The sequence below is a fragment of the Eupeodes corollae genome, chromosome 3 (genome assembly GCF_945859685.1).
Source record: "Eupeodes corollae chromosome 3, idEupCoro1.1, whole genome shotgun sequence".
Taxonomy (NCBI): domain Eukaryota; kingdom Metazoa; phylum Arthropoda; class Insecta; order Diptera; family Syrphidae; genus Eupeodes; species Eupeodes corollae.
This window is the reverse complement of record NC_079149.1, coordinates 46,937,923-46,956,005: the sequence shown is the minus strand read 5'-3', so window position 1 is coordinate 46,956,005 and position 18,083 is coordinate 46,937,923. Positions and strand designations below refer to the sequence as shown.

General features: G+C 32.0%; 1 protein-coding gene across 3 annotated transcripts in view; it reads left to right on the top strand.

Moving 5' to 3' along the window:
* Window positions 1–15,397, top strand: part of LOC129948857 (amphiphysin) — a 98,269-nt gene extending 82,872 nt beyond the window's left edge. Inside the window, exons 2-10 of one of the 3 annotated variants that reach the window (XM_056059975.1) lie at window positions 3,987–4,122; window positions 4,186–4,376; window positions 4,490–4,594; window positions 4,680–4,850; window positions 4,909–4,990; window positions 6,484–6,603; window positions 7,225–7,821; window positions 8,193–8,335; window positions 13,930–15,397. In XM_056059975.1, coding sequence (XP_055915950.1) covers window positions 3,987–4,122; window positions 4,186–4,376; window positions 4,490–4,594; window positions 4,680–4,850; window positions 4,909–4,990; window positions 6,484–6,603; window positions 7,225–7,821; window positions 8,193–8,335; window positions 13,930–14,010 — 1,626 coding nt within the window. In that variant the 3' untranslated portion in view covers window positions 14,011–15,397. Of the gene's footprint in view, window positions 1–3,986; window positions 4,123–4,185; window positions 4,377–4,489; window positions 4,595–4,679; window positions 4,851–4,908; window positions 4,991–6,483; window positions 6,604–7,155; window positions 7,822–8,192; window positions 8,336–13,929 lie in introns of all 3 variants that reach the window. The other 2 variants (XM_056059974.1, XM_056059973.1) reach the window with 2 other exon arrangements.
* Window positions 15,398–18,083: the final 2,686 nt, after the last annotated feature.

Below are 18,083 nucleotides of genomic sequence, written 5' to 3'. Positions count from 1 at the left end.
TAGCAAAAGGTACAATAAATCACTGCACTCAATTTTGATAATTTAGTAATACCCATAAGTCCTATGAACCTAATGCACGAATGTTTCTTAATGCCATTTAAAAATGGAAGAATTCAAAGAAAGCTTAACTTTGTATGCCATAAACAGATAAGCTCCAGAAGGAGTATCCATATACTTCAGGAGTCTGATTTTCAAAGGAGAGTTTATTTGTCAAAAATGTACCAAAATGCTATTAAATACACTTAAGAATATGAGTAGAATGAAACAGAAATTAATATATTTATTGAGTGCAATTTTTGTTATAACAGGTGTTTTTTAAATATGGTTTTCAATCTGGCAATACTTTTTTCGGAGTTGAAGATTTTGACAGCTGTCACTTTATTTGTGTTCAGTTTTTTTAAAACATCCTACCCCCCCCCCCCCTTAATAAATAAATTAGTTGAAGCAACAGTCCTTTGAGAACTAGTGGCCTAGTGACTTACAATTCTCAACCATTCCTGTGTACGAGTAATGTTGTCAGGGATGGAGATGACCTACAGTTTTCATGACAACAATTACTCTTGGCAGATTTTTCAATTCCTCGCAAGACGCACTACCCGTGCAAAAAAAAAACTAGATGGCACAGGCAGGGTTTAAACCCAAGACCTCTTGCATGACAGTGCAAAGGACCTTTTTTTTGTAAATTCATTTTTATTAATTCAATCTTAGACCTATCTTAAAGCTGCACAAAGATTCATAAAACTAGCCTAATTAATAATAACTTACAACTAACTTATTGGTCCCATACGGACACTCTAAGTTAAACATTAATACTTAATGCTAACGCCTTGCGGCTCTAAGATCTATTTAACTTAAATTCCATTTTATTTATTTTTGTATTCATTAGAAAATTTAAAAAAAAAATGTTAATATCCTTTTTTATTTTTACTTAAAAACTTCTTAAAAAAAGATTCTTAATATAAAACATGAAGCCAACTTAAACTACCTATTCCACCTATAAACTACTTAAAACTAGAACAACCACAGCAGCAAATCTAACTATCTTACATTTTTTGTTTTTCATATTTTGTTGTCTTTCTCCTGCTTCACCCTATTAGTTCGATCCGTTCGGACACAGCCCTGCTGAACTGAAGGAGCTCTGCTCCGCCATGTGCCATGAAGACGTCCCGTTTGTACAGGAGTCGCCTATACACCGTTCTTCGTCTGACGTGGTAGATTAGCGGAACTGCCAATTTATCCTGTATCAGACCGCATCTATCTAAAAAGAGGAATGAATACCTCTGGTGGAATGAAGCCGCACAAGCGTGCACTTTCAAAATACTCGTCGTTCGGTAAGAACGCCCGAAAATTTAATTGTTGGTCGTAGACTAGTTCTTGCAATGTGACCTCGAACGAGTTTTATCACGAAATTGTCAATTCTGTTGATTCGAGCCCCGTTGTATAGGACCTCGTTGGAATAGTAATGCACATAAGAAGATCCGGCTGTTAGATATAAGCCGGTACAGCGTCACAAACACTGCCGCTGGAACACCCGAAACTTCTCCATCTGGGAATTAGCAACGTTAAACCACACGTATGAGGGCCATGTAGCAAATAACCTTCACTCTGGGCTCAAGCCGACTGCTGTAAAATAGCTATTTCGTCAGAGCGAAAGCTCATCTGGCCCTGGTCAGAGCAGCATTTATATGTCTGTCGAAATATAAATACTGATGATGATGATACGATGACCATCTTGCGCCATCCCTCGTGGCCCCAGCCAATGGATTCCGGAACAGAATTGTCTCCGACCTCTGGACATGTATTTTCAGTTTCCAGTCGTCGCAATATCGCTGAAACTCGTCGAAATCACGCTGCAAGAGAATTCTAATAACCTCAACCTTTCGGACTGTTCTGTACGCAATTAGATCGTCGGCGTACGCAATTGCCTTTGTAAGACTACCTATTAGATCGCTGGTGTAAATGCTGAAGAGAATCTGCGAATTCATCGCTCCCTGTTGAAGACCATTTTTAATTGAGAATGTTATGATAGAAGTTACATCGCCAATTTTGACAACAAACTTTCTACCGTTAAGCATATCATAAAGTATATACAACAATGGCTTGCTTATGCCAAGCCTGCTCAGTTTTAGGTAAAGACCCTCTAACCATACGTTGTCAAAGGCCTTTTCCAAATCAACCAGAACAGCCCCTGTGCATTGTTGTTTTGATTTATTCCATTGGATATCAGAAACGAGTTTAGACGCAGCATGATTGTGTCATGACCCGCCTTGAACCCGAACTGTTTATCCGGAATTATTTTGTTGTCCGCCGCCCACTTAGTCAGAGCCCTATTGATGAGTTTTTCAAAAGTTTTGCTGATGCTCGGAAGAAGACTTATCGACCGAAGATTTGACGGGTTGGAGTTGTCCTTTCCCTTTTTCGGGAGAGGATGAACCACAGCGGTCTTCCAATGCTCTGGATAATATGCATTATTAAATGAATTATTGAAGAGTGTGGTGTAAATGTCAATTGCCTCCATCGGTAAATGTCTTAGTACAACGTTGGATATACCATCGACACCTGCTGACTTCTTGTTTTTTATTGAATTGAAGATGAGCTGAAGCTCAACCTTCGTCACCAACAAGGGACTTGGTCCCGTTTGCTCGGCGATTATGGCATTTGCCAAAGAGTCGTCATTGAACCACATGAAACCGCTGTTCTCAGATCGCCAATGTGTGATATCATTTCGAAGGTAAAAGTGATTAAGTAGGTCTCTGTTTTCCAGGTCGTGGTTAGGTCGAATGATAGTATTTACCTTCTACACTTGCTGGAAAGCAGCTCCCTACGCCTCCAATTTATTCTTCTGATCTTCAATTATATGAAAGTCATCGTCAAAGGTGGCTTTTTCTGGATCTATAGTCCAAAGGACTAACCATCATGCAACGGGTACTACTCCTCTCTCTTTACACATAAGTCAATGTTTGTGCCGTAATAATAACAATAATATTTTTTTTTCCTTTTCGAACCAATAAATTTGGAAATTTAACGAAAATATAAAATATATGTACATAGGTATTTCCAGTCAAAAACACTCTTTTCAAAATCTTTGGCTTATTTTAAAAATCTGATTCTTAATGAAATTTGTTCCAAAAAAAGTGTGACGTAATTTGCTAGAGTGGTTGGGCAAAGAGAGCAAAGTTAGTACAACTTTGGTTTTGATAGAATAGATTTTTTCAATAATTGGACCTGAATCTCATTCCAATTTGTAGTTTGTACTCGTAGTAAATATTTTTCTTTGTTCTCAAGACACTTGAGACTTGTTTTATTAGTTATTAGTTGTTTTTGTAAAAAGGTTGTCTATTGGATTTTTCTTAAATGTACTTAAAATAAACAACAATATTTTGCATACTATAGATTAAAGTTTTATTTTAATATCTGTATTTGTTTCCGAAATATTGAAGTGAAAACTTATTTTTACCAATTTCATAGCATTTTTTTGAAAGTTTTTACTTTTTATTAGATATAACGTCACAGTGAATAATTTTTATTGAAGTTGTGTTTTTTTTATTTAAATTGCTGTATTACAAAAAAAAACACCCACTAAATTGTTTGAATGTCCTTTCCGCATCTTTTATTGTTTTTATCTGTAAAACTAAATTTATTCGAGGTCGATATCTCAACTGGTTCTTGAGATATTGCTGAAGATTGCTCTGAAATTCTTTGATTTAGATTCTGGGTACTAAAACGTCGAGAAATATCAATATTGTCAATTGGACAAAACGAACCGATTACAATAGCTTTATATCAAAATTTAATGACAATATCTTAGCCAATAAAATAATATGATGCTTAAGGCAATGTATCTAAAAATTAAGGTTTGTTCCTATTATTTTGGTCATAGCTGTATATACAAGGAAATGATTAGTCTTTCCGAGGAATGTTAACAGAATTATTTATATACTATGTCGAATCAAATTTAATTTATTCTTATTTTTTTATAATTGCAGATTTTACACAATTTAGGAAAAGTCGACCGAACGGCAGATGAAATTTTTGACGATCATCTGAACAATTTTACTCGTCAACAAAACAGTGCCAATAAATTGCAAAAGGAATTTGGCAATTACATACGATGTGTTCGAGGTTTGAACTAAATACATAATTTAAAAGAAAAATATAGTTTAAGCTAACTATTTCTCATTTTAGCTATTCAAGCTGCTTCCAAATCCTTAATGGATGCAATATGTGAAGTATACGAACCACATTGGAATGGCTATGATGCCCTCACTGCACAAGCATCGACCACAGAGAGCCTATGGTTGGATTTCTCTCACAAATTGACCGATCAAGTTCTGATTCCACTATGCACGTACACGAATCAATTTCCTGAAATGAAGGTTAGTTCCTTTTAAAGCCATCACATACAATCTATCCTATCCCGTCCAACTATATAGATGCTGATGTTAATGTCTGTTTTTGTTTTTTGTTTTTTTTTTTCATGATTTCATAGAAAAAAGTGGAAAAGAGGAATAGAAAACTCATTGACTATGATGGTCAACGACATTCGTTCCAAAGTGTACAAGCTAGTGCCAGCAAACGCAAAGATGATGTTAAGGTAAACACAGAAAAAATAACTACAAATTTGAAATAAAACTTTTAAAAACATAAAATATAAAACGTGCTTTATTTTGATCTTGTAGATGACAAAAAGTCGTGAACAATTAGAGGAGGCTCGTCGAACATATGAAATTCTTAACACGGAACTACACGACGAACTGCCGGCTCTATATGATTCCAGAATATTATTTTTGGTTACAAATTTACAAACACTTTTTGCATCTGAACAGGTTTTCCACACTGAATCAGCGAAGGTTTGTTTATTTTAAAAATAATATTTTTGTTAAGTGTATAAAACTTTTGTATTTGCAGATATTTTCCGAGCTAGAAACAATTGTTGATAAATTGGCCACAGACTCACAACGGGGAAATAATACACTAAAGAAATCAACAGGTATATTTTTTAATCATTTAAGCATAGACTTATGAAGCTGTATTTAAAATAGTTTGAACTTAAGGAAAATGCTTAAGACTACAACTCTCAAAAGGTCTAAAGATACTCTAAAATGGTTCGAGTAAACTAACTTGGAACAAATTCAGGCAATAGTGGGACCTATCTGCTCTAACTTGAATGTTTTTTTTGTGTATTCCATTTGAGATTAAGCTCATGAAAAATCAGGGCTTAATGACTTAAAACTCCAAGACCTCTAGCATAAAAATCCTACGCATTAACCATCAAGCCATAGATGCTTTTGATATTAGCAATGGTGTGACCAGACGTTTGGTTCACTTGAACTACTCAGGTGGTACTAGAGAAATCCCACATTCACAGAAAAGCAAATCGAACATTTTTCGTTTACTAAATCTACTTGTACCATGTTTGAGTGTCTATGGCTCACTTTACTCTTTCTTTAGTTTAGGTATGACATTCCTCCTAAATGTTATATTGACTTTGTTTTTCTCTGGAACTATGAATAAAGCTAAGGTAAAGGAAATATTATTTTGTAACATTAACTATACTTTCAAACAGGAAACGAAATTTTAAAACTTATCTTAATTCTTACCGTATCAAATTCTACATAGCTTTAATCCAAGTATTTTGGTACATTATTTAAATTGTTAGAATAGTTTTTTAATTCATGAAAATTTTTAGTTTTTATATTCAGTGTAATAAAATTAAATTTGTTATGACAACTGTAAGAGAATTTTATATTCGCAGCTGTAAAAACAATTATAAATACTAGTGAGGTAGGCCCAGTTTTTTTCATAATTTTTTTGAACCTTAATAATAAATTAGATGGCGCAACAGTCCGTAGAAAACCAAGGCCTAGTGACTTACAACTCTCAACCATTCCGGTGTGCGAGTAATTGCAGGGATGTAGGGGACCTACAGTTTATGTGCCAAATCCGAACGGCTTATTTGGGAAAGCACTTTTTCATGTCAAGAATTACTCTTGGAAAATTTTTCAATTCCTCGCAAGAGGCAGTACCCGTGAATTAAACTTTACGTGGCACAGGCAGGGATCGAACCCAAAACCTCTCGCATGAGAGGTACTACCTCAACCCATGATTATTTCAGATTTCGTACTGAGCAAATATTTGTATTTATAATTAAATCCATAGATTGAGATGTTAGGTGCCAATAACTATTGATTAGCGCCATTGAATTACAGCTTCTGAAAGTATTGTTTAAAACGTAACCCGCTGCTGCAACAATGTTATAAATCTTTTTTTTTTTTGTACTAGGTTTTCTTTTTTTCTAAGCTTTTAAGTTATTGAGATCAATAAACCAATAATCTATAAGATTTTTTATCTTAAACTTATTAAAATTTGGACATTGTTTTAGAAGTTGCTTCAAGAAAAAGCATCTTCTTATATAAAATGTTACTTTTCTTCAATAATCTGTACAAATTTAACAATTTTATGTTAATTTTGTTTTATTCATAGCAAATGCCATTAAACCCAGCCCAGTGCAATCACCAGTTAAACAACTAAACAACACAAACGCCAATAACAGCAGTTACCAAAATCAAGTAACAACAAATGGCTCCAGCAATGCCAACAGTCGTAAGTTGATGTTTATATAAAAATAATTCTAGTTTCGTTTTTCTGTTTTCATGGTATTTTATTTTTAATTTGCTTTAAATTTTCTTTTTTTTTTTAAATTATAATTTGCCTTTTTTTGTCAACAAAATATTAAAAAAGGAAACATCGGTTTTTAGATTGAAATTGATGTCTTTCAATTTGTATTCATTTTTCATTATCCATTCTCATAACATAATTTATTAATGTAATTTTATATAATTAATAATTTATTAGGAAATTCTAAACAAAATTCAATCTAAAAATCTTTAGCTTGTGAATGATTTCTCTTTCAGTTTCAGAATGCAATTTTAATTTTTCTTCGAAATCCTAACGATCTTTAAATAATTCATTAATTAAAATAAACTAATCGTTAACTATTTTTTGAATGCCTTGAAACTAAAAATTTAGCATGTGTTTGATTTTTTGTTTGTTTTTTTGTTTTCTTTTTTTTTATTTATATTTTTGCCACGCTTCGTTTGTTGTTTTGCTGCTGTTGTTGTCTTCTCTGCTCTTCTGTATTGCACGTGAGAGCAGCATCATCCAGTCCTAGCTCACAACTCGAACAATCATCACCAAGACTTGATTCAATTTCTCCAACGCCAGACACAACTCCAAACGAGAGTGTAGATATCATCCAGAAAGTGAAATCAGAGCAACGTATAAGCGTGGCGAGTAGTGGCTCACCACCGTCATCACCAACAAATGCAGCTCCCCGATTATCATCGGTAGCAGTGACTCCGGCTTCTGCAGAAGACGAAGATGAACCATCTTACCAAAATACAGCCGTTATCAACTCTGTCCCACAACATTTTTCAATCCAAGCGCCATTGAGAGGTGGAGCCACCAATAATTCTGACAATCATAACAAAATTGTCAATGATACACTAAATAGTCCGAATGCAAACTCAGGAGCGCCACCAACCCAACAAGCTGCTGCGCCACCAGCTGATATCACAACGACAATTCAAAAAAAGACGAAAGTAACTGAAACCACAGATGACGGTGACTTGAAAACAACAACAACAACGACGACCACAACAACCGACGAAGCCAACAACGTGATGAAAACGACGACGACAAAGCAAGTGAATGGAAATGGAAACATCACGAAACAGGACGACGACAATGCGATGGCATTAGGAGGTAATGACAATCATACACCAAAATCGGAACCATTTTACGATGTACCCTTGGGCGGCGGTGAGTAGGTTTTGAACAATCTTGTGGAAAAAAAAAACGAAACACTTTCCCACACAGATTACATAAACTAAATTTAATGTTTGTGCAATATATGCGGAGAAGATGCACGCGTTTTCCCTAAATTAAAAAAAATTAAATATATTAAAACAAAAATAAACTTGAATTAAATAGTAAATTTTGAAATTTTGTATTCGATTTTAAATAAAAACAAAAAAGATGTTTAACCCTACTAAACATACACAAAGTTGTTTGTGGCTTGCTCAAAGACAGTACATATGTATAAACAAAATATTGTTGTATATTGTTTTTTTTTTTAAATAATTGTTTTTGTGCAAAGTTATAAATTAATAATTGTATTTTGAAAATTTCAGGCGGTTCAACAACAGAACTACCACCGGGAGTTTTGTATCGTGTGAAGGCGACTTACGGATACGTCAAAGAAGACGCAGACGAATTGAGCTTTGAAATTGGAGATATTATTCGCGTCATAGAATATGACGACCCTGAAGATCAGGTAAATTCCTCTTTATTCTATAAAACTTAAATAAATTAACTAATTTTGTAAATGACTTTCAAAAAAAATCTATATATGTGCTTATTGAATATCTTCAGAAAAAAATAGCTATAACTTATTTTAAATTTTGCATTAATGACTTCCCTGCTAAGTGCAGTAGTTCAAAAACCAGTTGTGTTAATTTTTCGAAACTAAAACACTATTAGTCGTAAAGCTAATAGAGTTGTTTGTTTATTTATAATTCGTTAAATAGTAACATTAACAATTCTTAAAATATACTTAAAATCTAAAAACCTTAAACTTGACTGTTGAAAAATATTAATTTTCAATTTATACATTTTATATTATCATTTGAAGAATTAATACAATAGTAAAAGTTATTATAGATGTCAATTAATTGATTTAAGGGGTTATGTACACCATAGTTTGATCTGCTAAAATTGGTATTCAATGGTTTCTGGAGTCTTATACTTGAACGACTAAAACTAAAGTTTAAACTACCAAGAGCTGATGGTGATGAAATTTGTCCGTTTATTATTCCAACAATAAAACAAAACTGCAAGTACATTCTATGATTTGTCAAAGAAGGAAGATTTATAAGAGAAATTATTTGTAAATAAGGCGGTAATGTTTGAATATCATGAAACCACGGAAGGGATCGTAGACAAAAACGCAAAAATCTTTTCCGAATGGCTTCGAGTCTTGTGACGTGTACGGCGTAGTAAGGTGACCATACTGTACAAGCATATTCCAGGACTGGTCTCACAAATGAAACAAAAAGTAATTTTAAAACATATGGATCACGGAAATCACGGCCAAATCTCTTAATAAAACCCAGAACTTTATTTGCTTTTTTTAACTATGAAGTTAATATGTTCATTGAATGTTAGTTAAGGATCTGAGACAACACCCAAGTCAGAAAATACATATACCCTACTTAAAGGACAAGAATCAAACATGTAACTAAAAACGATTGGAACTTTTTTGCGTGTAAAACTCATGGTTTTACATTTGTCAACATTTAAAACAAGACGATTATTTTTACACCATTCCCTGAATAATATTAAGTCTTCTTGCAGCAGAAGACAGTCAGATGTAGAGTTAATTTTTTTTTTAATTTGAATGTCATCAGCATATATTACGACAAACGAATTTTGTATGATCGAAACCAAGTCATGTATAAATAAAACAAATAGAATAGGACCAAGGTGACTACCCTGGGGGACACCAGAATTCACAACAAATGAACTTGAACACTCATTACGAAATTTAACACCATAACGTCTATCTTGCAAACATGAGGAGATCCAATTTATGAAACAGTCGTTAAAACCTTGCTGTGATAGTTTTAATAGTAATGTTTTATGACACAATTTATCAAAGGCCTTGCTGAAATCAGTAAAGATACAATCAACTTGTTCACGTTTTTCAAAAACATCTAAACAAACAGACGTTAAGTTAAACAGATTAGTAACATTTGAACGCTTTTTAACAAAACCATGCTGGTTATCACAGATAATTGAACTACATTGAAAAGAAAGAACGCTACATACGATTGACTCAAATAGTTTAGGTATGACAGTTAAGCAATAGGTCGGTGGTTCATTATTTCGTTTTAAGGACCTTTTTTGTATATTGGTATTATGAAGGAGCTCTTCCAGATAAAAGCAAACAGCGAGTTACTTAAAGACGTGTTAAAAAGAACACATAACTGGTGTGCTAAATACGCAGCACATTTCTTTAAAATTGATGATAGTACACCATCGGAACCAGGACAAAAACATTCGTCAAGTTATAAAGGACAGTATCTTCACTTATAACGAAATTGATAGAATTTAAGTGGGGGACATTTATAACAGTGATAGATGTGTTAGGAAAAATAATAGTATTGTAACTACAAAGGCATCTTTGAAGTAGTTTGCAAACATGTTAGCAATTATTCTTGGCTCATTACTATTTGATGTCGAATTAGTCATTAAGCTAGGGTACCCACATGATTTCTTCTTACGATTAACGAATTTCCAAAAACTATCAGGATTATTTTTAAGGTTTAATTCAATTTTCTGAATGTAGTCATCATATAGGATGTTAGAGTAGTCAGTGAAAAGTTGTTTTATTATAATGAACGTCCTATAATCATCATCAGTTCTTGTTTGATTATAGTTTATCCAAGCTTTGTTCCTTTTGTTTTTAAAGTTTTTAACGTGAAAATCAAACCATGGTGAAACACTCAAGTTATTTCGAGTCTTCTTAAATGTAATCATCGTTTTGTAGAAACAGTACAACAGAGTTTTATTGTATAAAAAATTACTTTGTGCTAAGATTTCTTAGTAAAGAGTGAAAACATCAATTTTTTATTTTCAAAATTCAAATCATAGAAAACAAATATTTCTAATTATTTATTTTAACTAATTCATTAAAAAAAAAAAAAAAACATTTAAATAAAATAAGAAATCGTAGAATGTTCGAGATCCTGAAGAAAAAAAAAATTATTCGAACTCTAGTTAATTGTGAATAATTTTGTACACCATCGCGATTTCTGAAACTCATTGCCAGCTTCACTTAAGCATTAGCCGCGTACATAACGGTATTTTTACGTGAACAAATTATGGATCACACGCTACACACACAAAACAATTAATCCATTAATAAACTGAAGAGATTTACTTATGAAGTAAATCGTCTTAGAATACGTCAGAGCTGTTTTACATCTAAAATGATATTTTAAAGCTTTTAGACAGCTTTAGACAATATTTGATTGTATTTTATTTATTTACTTCAATCTACGATCGTACATCCACAGATTTCGCTTTATAGCTTAATATAATATATAGAATATTTTAATATAATATAATGTAATATAATATAATATGAATAGAATAATATAATACAATAATTAAAAAATAATTTAGTGGTATAGTTATATAACTTTTGAGAGTGGATTGATCGAAATAAATTACAAGTAAACAACATAAAGTTTTGAAGAATTTTGAAGTAAATTTAAAACAAGTGTCTTGAACTGATATCTAGTTAAGAACAAATCCAAATTTTCATAATAAAAATTAAAATTTTTACAGCAGTGAGATATTGGCTCTCGCTGCCCATAATTTGTAGAATTGGGTATTTCAAAAATAGGCTGCCTCATTCTCAAAGTTTTACTTGGTGCATAGATATTTATTAAAGAAATTAAATCAGTAGAATCAATATCATTACAGAGAATGTCCCGAACAAATAAAACACTAAACATTCTACGCCTCGATTCAAGAGTTTGCATTCCAAGCATTAAACATCTACTACTATAATTCATGTTACTATTACCGGTCATTGGAAATGCCTTCAATGCGTACCTTAAAATGTTTTTCTGAATTTTCTCAATCCTATCTATCAATATTTTTGAGCCTGGATCCAAATAATGCAATTATATTCCAGCAATGGACGAACAATTGAGCAGTATAACGTTGTCAGCGTATATGGATCCTTAAATTCGAAAGAATTTCGTTAAGAAAAATAAGCGTAAAGTTTGATTTAGAAGAAATATAGTTGACATGGGATTCCTTCAGGGTCACCTGATAGAACTGTTATCGGATAAGACTCTAAATCACCTATTTTCACTATCTGGCTAGTAAAGTTCCATCAAAACCATATGCTTTTAATTTTTTAATTAAAATTAGGTGATTTAATCTCCTGAAAGCTTTGACAAAATTCGTATACACATCATCCATTTGGCATCGCTTTTCTAGTGCATTAAAACATTTGTTAGAAAAGCAAGCCAAATTTGTGGAGGTTGATCGGCCACTGGAGAATCCATGTTGGGACTTAGAAATATGATTTTTAATAATGCAATATAATTTTACTTTTACAAGTTTATCTAAAATTTTTGGAATAATTTTATCACCAGACTTAAAAATAGGATTGATAGTGGAAATTTTCCACTCATCTAAGAAAACACCACAAGAAAGAGATTGATTATAGAAAAAATTGAAACGGAGAACTCAAAGTTTTTAAAGCAGTGCTTTAAAACAATTGGAAAAATTCAATGAAAATCTGAATAAATCGATGGATCCAGTTCACGCAAGGCGGAACTTACATCATCAATTATCTAAAAAGATATGACAGCAGTCAGTTATTGGTAATAAAGAACTTGCGTCATAGTTATTACCAATAACAACATCAGAGGAGTTGTAGATATTTTGAAAATTATCGGCAAACCAAACAATAATTCTGGGATCACTAGATGTAACATCATTGTAAATCATTGACGATGGAAAACCAATTGATTTCCATTTTAAATTAATAAAATTCCAAAAACATTTGGGATTGAGCTTGAAATTTTGTTCAATTTTTTGAACATAACTACTATAGCAAAACTTGGACTGGAATACATACTCTTTACAAAGGCGAGAATATAACATTAAATCTATTTGGTTTTTAGATAATTGATACTTTTTAAAAGCATTACTTTTAGCATTCTTTAACTTACGCAACCTTAAATTAGACCAAGGAGGATGCGAAACAGAGGAAGCCAATTCTCTTCCAAAAATATCTTAAAATAATTTAAAATTTCTTATTAAGCTACGGTTAGAGTTTAATTGCCAATTTATATTACGAAACCTTTCATTTAAATTATTTAAATTAATTTTATTAAATTTATATGTAAATTTATCAATAGTTTGGAAAAAAAATTATTAAAGCAAATAGTTTTGATACAAATTGACAGGGCAACATGGTGGATAGAATTTGAAAACAAAAGGATGCATTCAGTAACAAAAGATGCATTATCCTCATTAATGAAGACAAGGTTAATCATTTTAAATTTAACAGAAATACATATACATATATTTATGAAGTATATTCCTTTGATTTATACATATTTTGTTTGTGTTTTTGACTCATTTTTGATCGACGAATGCTTAAAAGCTTCATGCAAGGAAGTAAAATGTTCATATAGTTTTTTTGAAAAGTTTTTTACTTAGACACTTACTTATTAAAACTAATTCAAAAGCAAATGAGTTCAATCAACAAATAGTCTTCAAAATGCATATAAGTTGTTGATTGCTAAGGCTAACATAAATGAAGCATATTTAAAAAAAAAAACTTTTAAAATGGTTTTATAAATAGGAGTTGTCGAACTATAAAGACCCCGACTTGCTGCACAACAATCAACTAAGAAAAAACTAAAATTGTCACCTTTCAGCTTTTGTAATTATAATTAAAAATGTAATATGTAGAATTTAATGCAAATATAAGTTCAATTTTTCTCTGCTTCCTTCACAAGGAGTTATATACAATTTTTAGGTGCTATATCTTCACTCGATACAAGAGTGAAAACGAATAACAATCGTCACGGAATAATATTTTATATTAATTAATTCATTTGAACGACATGTTCATATAAATTCCTTCCCACTATTCCACTGGTATGATAACGACATTTCCAACAGAAGGTATTGAAGAGTTCCCTAATTTATAACTTCGCTCAATATTCAAAGCCCAAAAGTAATTTTGCGATTGTACCATGTACATAATATAATTTAAAAGTTTAATTTATTTTGCATATTTTTTTTTATAAACTTTGTATTTTTCTGTCATTTCAGGAGGAAGGCTGGCTGATGGGCCAAAAAGAAGGCACGCAAGAAAAAGGTCTCTTCCCTGCCAATTTCACACGACCAATCTAAACAAAACAATTAGGGCAGATCATCTCAGCCACTATCAACAAAAGAGAACAAAAAGAGAGTAGTTAAATTTTATTTCAAAATTCTCTCGTTGGCCAGATAAACGAGTGTGTGCTTATATTTTGTAAAAGAAGAAGAAAACGAATGAAAGCAACAAACAAAAAAAAATAGAAAAACAAAAACAAATATAAAAATAAAAAATTGATAGGAAACAAAATTTTTTAATTAACAAAAAAAAAATAAAAAAGTAAACCTCTTGTTATTGCGAATATATTTTTTAGTCAATATTTTTCCTGTTTTCAGGTTAAATGTAAGTTGAAATCTAGAGTTCTTTTTTTAGGATTCATTTAAAAAAATATAAAAAATAAAGAAAAAGAAAAAAACACAATAATTTATTTATATAAAAGAAAAAAAAGTGTTAAAAACAATTTTTTTACATAAAATAATAATAAATCCCAAGGTTAAATATATAACTCTCTTATAGAGGAAAAAAGCAACAAAAGGACACACTCGAGGTAGTTTCCTTCCTGTCTCAGTCTCGTTAAATAAACCAACAAAATTTATACACAATTTTTGTTTTTGTTTTTTCTATGTTGTATTATTCAATTTTAATTTAATTAGTTAACAAATTCATTGAATCATTCATATCATAATATAAACACACCAACGCGAATATAAAGATTCAGAGTTATATTGGATAACAAAGAACAAATAAAGAATGTTTATTTTTTTGTATAAAAACAAAAAAAAATATGTTGAAAAGAATAATATTTACCAATTTTTTTGAATTATATTAACACTAATTTTATCATTGTTATATTATTATTATTATTATTATTATATTCTTTAATTTCTTAGAAAACTAATATATATGTTATTTTTATTTGTCTGGCAAGGAACGAACAAAAAATGTATAATTGAATAATTTTTATTTGTACTTTTAATTTTTGTTTCATTTTATTGTGTAATTCATAAGAAAATATATTGTTTTAATTGTTTTATTATTGCTATAACTACAACAAAATAGATATACAGACACATACACACATGAAACTATAATAATAATTAAAATAAAAAAATAATACATTTTTAATTTAAACTACGTTTATATAATTTTTAATAATATTTAAATCAAACAAAAACAAAAATACATAAATATCTTATAATAGTATACATCATACATCATTCAATTAAACAAAAATAAAATAAAAATTACAAATAAAATACCAATAACAAGCGAACAGTATACAGAAAACAGAATGGAACATAAGTTTTGAGCATAATTTGATGTCCTTTTTTTGTTCAACAGAAAAATGTGTATTTATTTTATTTTGAAACAACAAATTTATTAATTGAAAAACTGGAAAAATAAAATATTAATATATACAAATTGTGTAATTGTTTTTCTTTTAGTTAATTCAATTGTTTAATCTATTTAAGCTATTTTCTTGTTGTGCTCAATTTTATACCGATCGCTTAACCGATCGTGATGAGAGTCTGCTAAGATGATAAGTCAAATGTGATAAGCACACAGACGTTTCTGCCTTAATTGACATATGACTTCACTGCAGCTGGCCAGTCAGCGGGTGAACATTCAATTGGTTGAACGTATTTCCCATAAACAAAAAGTAAAAAGTGACTCGATAATTGTATATCAACGGCTATCAATACAACAAAACATTTGATATTTTCAGACCTCCCTTGATATTTCAAGACCTCCCTTGATATTTCAAGACCTCCCTTGATTTTTCCAGATCTCCCTTGCTTTTTCCCTTGAAACTCTAGACCTTGACCTTTCAAGACATCTCTTGTCCTTCACCTTTCAAGTCCTTAATACCATGACCTTTCAAGACCTCTAGACCTTGACCTTTCAAGATGTCAAGACCTGGACCTTTCAAGACCTCTACAACTTGAACTTTCAAGACCTTGACCTTTCAAGACCTTAAGACCTTGACCTTTCAAGACCTTAAGACCTTGACCTTTCAAGACCAGTCGTTGCCAACGTTACCAGAGATTTTTTTTATTCATACCTATCAATGTATAGAAGTATGGATATACAATACATTTTATTGTATGTGTTTTAGATTTGTTTTCAGAAAATTGTATTCATTTGATTTTGGATTTTCTATTTTTGTGAAATCTGAAAATTTAAAAGCAACGTTTTCAAATTTTAGTTTTGATACAATGCTTCGTTTGAATTCGATGTAGCTATTTTTTTAAATTTGTATTTTTTGAATTGCTATGCTAAAAAAAATCACCCACTTAATTTACTATCGGTATAACAAAATTTATTTGAAGTCAATATCCTACTTGGTTCTTGAGCTATGGACGACGAAAAGTCCCAGAATTTACGGACGCACGTACAATCACGCGCACAAATCTTTTATTTAGACTCTAGAGACCTTGAAGCTAAAAAATTTCAAAATTTTCAATTCGACAAATCGGACCAATCCAATTTAAAGTTTTTTTTTTTTATAATAAGCGCACACTCAAGGGGATATATTACCCTTATAATGTAGACACAGTGTGAGCACTAAGAAAGGGAGAGAGGGGTTGAAAGGAGATGTCGGTGCACATTGGTTTTGAATTCCTGACCGAGTTTGGCAAGGCATTCCACATTCGCATAGTACGGCTAAAGAACGAATCTCTGTACTTGACAGTACGACCGAAGATGGGCTCAAGGGTATATTGATGAGCATTCCTAGAAGCGCGAGTATTACGGTTGAACTGTTTAAGGGGAGGAATGCAGCTGGCTATTTCTCTAGAGCATAAACCATTAAAATAACGGTAAAAGAGGGTGAGACAAGAAACATTTCGACGATGTTCAAGTGACGTAAATGATCTTATGATGGTAATATCACCAATCAATCTAAATGCTCTACGTTCAATACTATCCAATAGGCTTAAGTAAGATGCAGGAGCACCAGCCCAGATATGGGAGTTATACTCAAGCTTTGGACGTATATAAGTCTTGTAAATAACAGCCAGATCAGAGGGGGAGGAAAACTTCTTGCATCGTCTTAGAAAACCCAAACATCTTGCTGCATTTTTGGCGACATCGCGTATGTGATCGTTCCACAAAAGCTGGTTGGTGATACACATACCGAGAATATCGAGATGTTCAGTTTCCTCGATGCAAGTGCCATTTATGGATGATGGCAGTGGGGGTATATTTCGCTTTAACGATACAAGACAGCATTGCGTTTTCGAAGCATTAAATTCCACGCGGTTTCTTATTCCCGATTGTACAATGCTGTTTAGGTCGGAATTTAATGAGCTTATCATATTTTGTCGTTGCAGTTCCACATCCGAAGAAGAGGGGTGTGAATCTGAAAACGAATATGAAAAGCTAAGAGTACTATCGTCAGCGAAACAATGTATTGGATTAGATGTTGCAGACAGGAGATCATTAATAAAAATGAGAAAGAGTATTGGAGATAGAACAGAGCCCTGGGCCACACCAGCATTTATTTTGTGGTTTTCAGACTTAAATCCATCCAATACAACTTGTATTGAACGATTCGAAAGGTAATTACTAATCCAATGAAGGTGGGATTCATGCAAACCGAAAGCACGCATTTTCGATAAGAGAGCCTGATGCCAAACCCTATCAAATGCTTTAGAAATATCTAGTGCAATAATCTTACTTTCTCCAAAAGTAACCAGCAGATTTGTGTATGTTAAGATCTTTTAGGACAGTACGAGTGCGAAAAAAGATTTGCCCCATAGAATCATTAACTCGCTCAAGTACAGGCGGAGTCATAACACTCACTGGCAAAGATGAATTGGCGGCGAACTGCCTAGCAAAGAGATTTGCTTTCTCTAAAGAGCTAATAAATGGAGTGTCATTCACAACGAGCGTAGGAACCGAGGAAGAGGAAGAATTCCTCATATTTTTTACAAATGACCAAAAATTTGTACTGCCTTTGGGACATTCCAGTATTTTTTGCCGTAATTTTTGGTCATGTAAAAATTTGGTCCGTCGAATATGGGCGTTGCAGGACTTCCTGGCTTGTTTGAACTTATTCCGGTTTTCCTCAGTAGGATTGGCTTTAAAACAACGGAAACTTAACTTT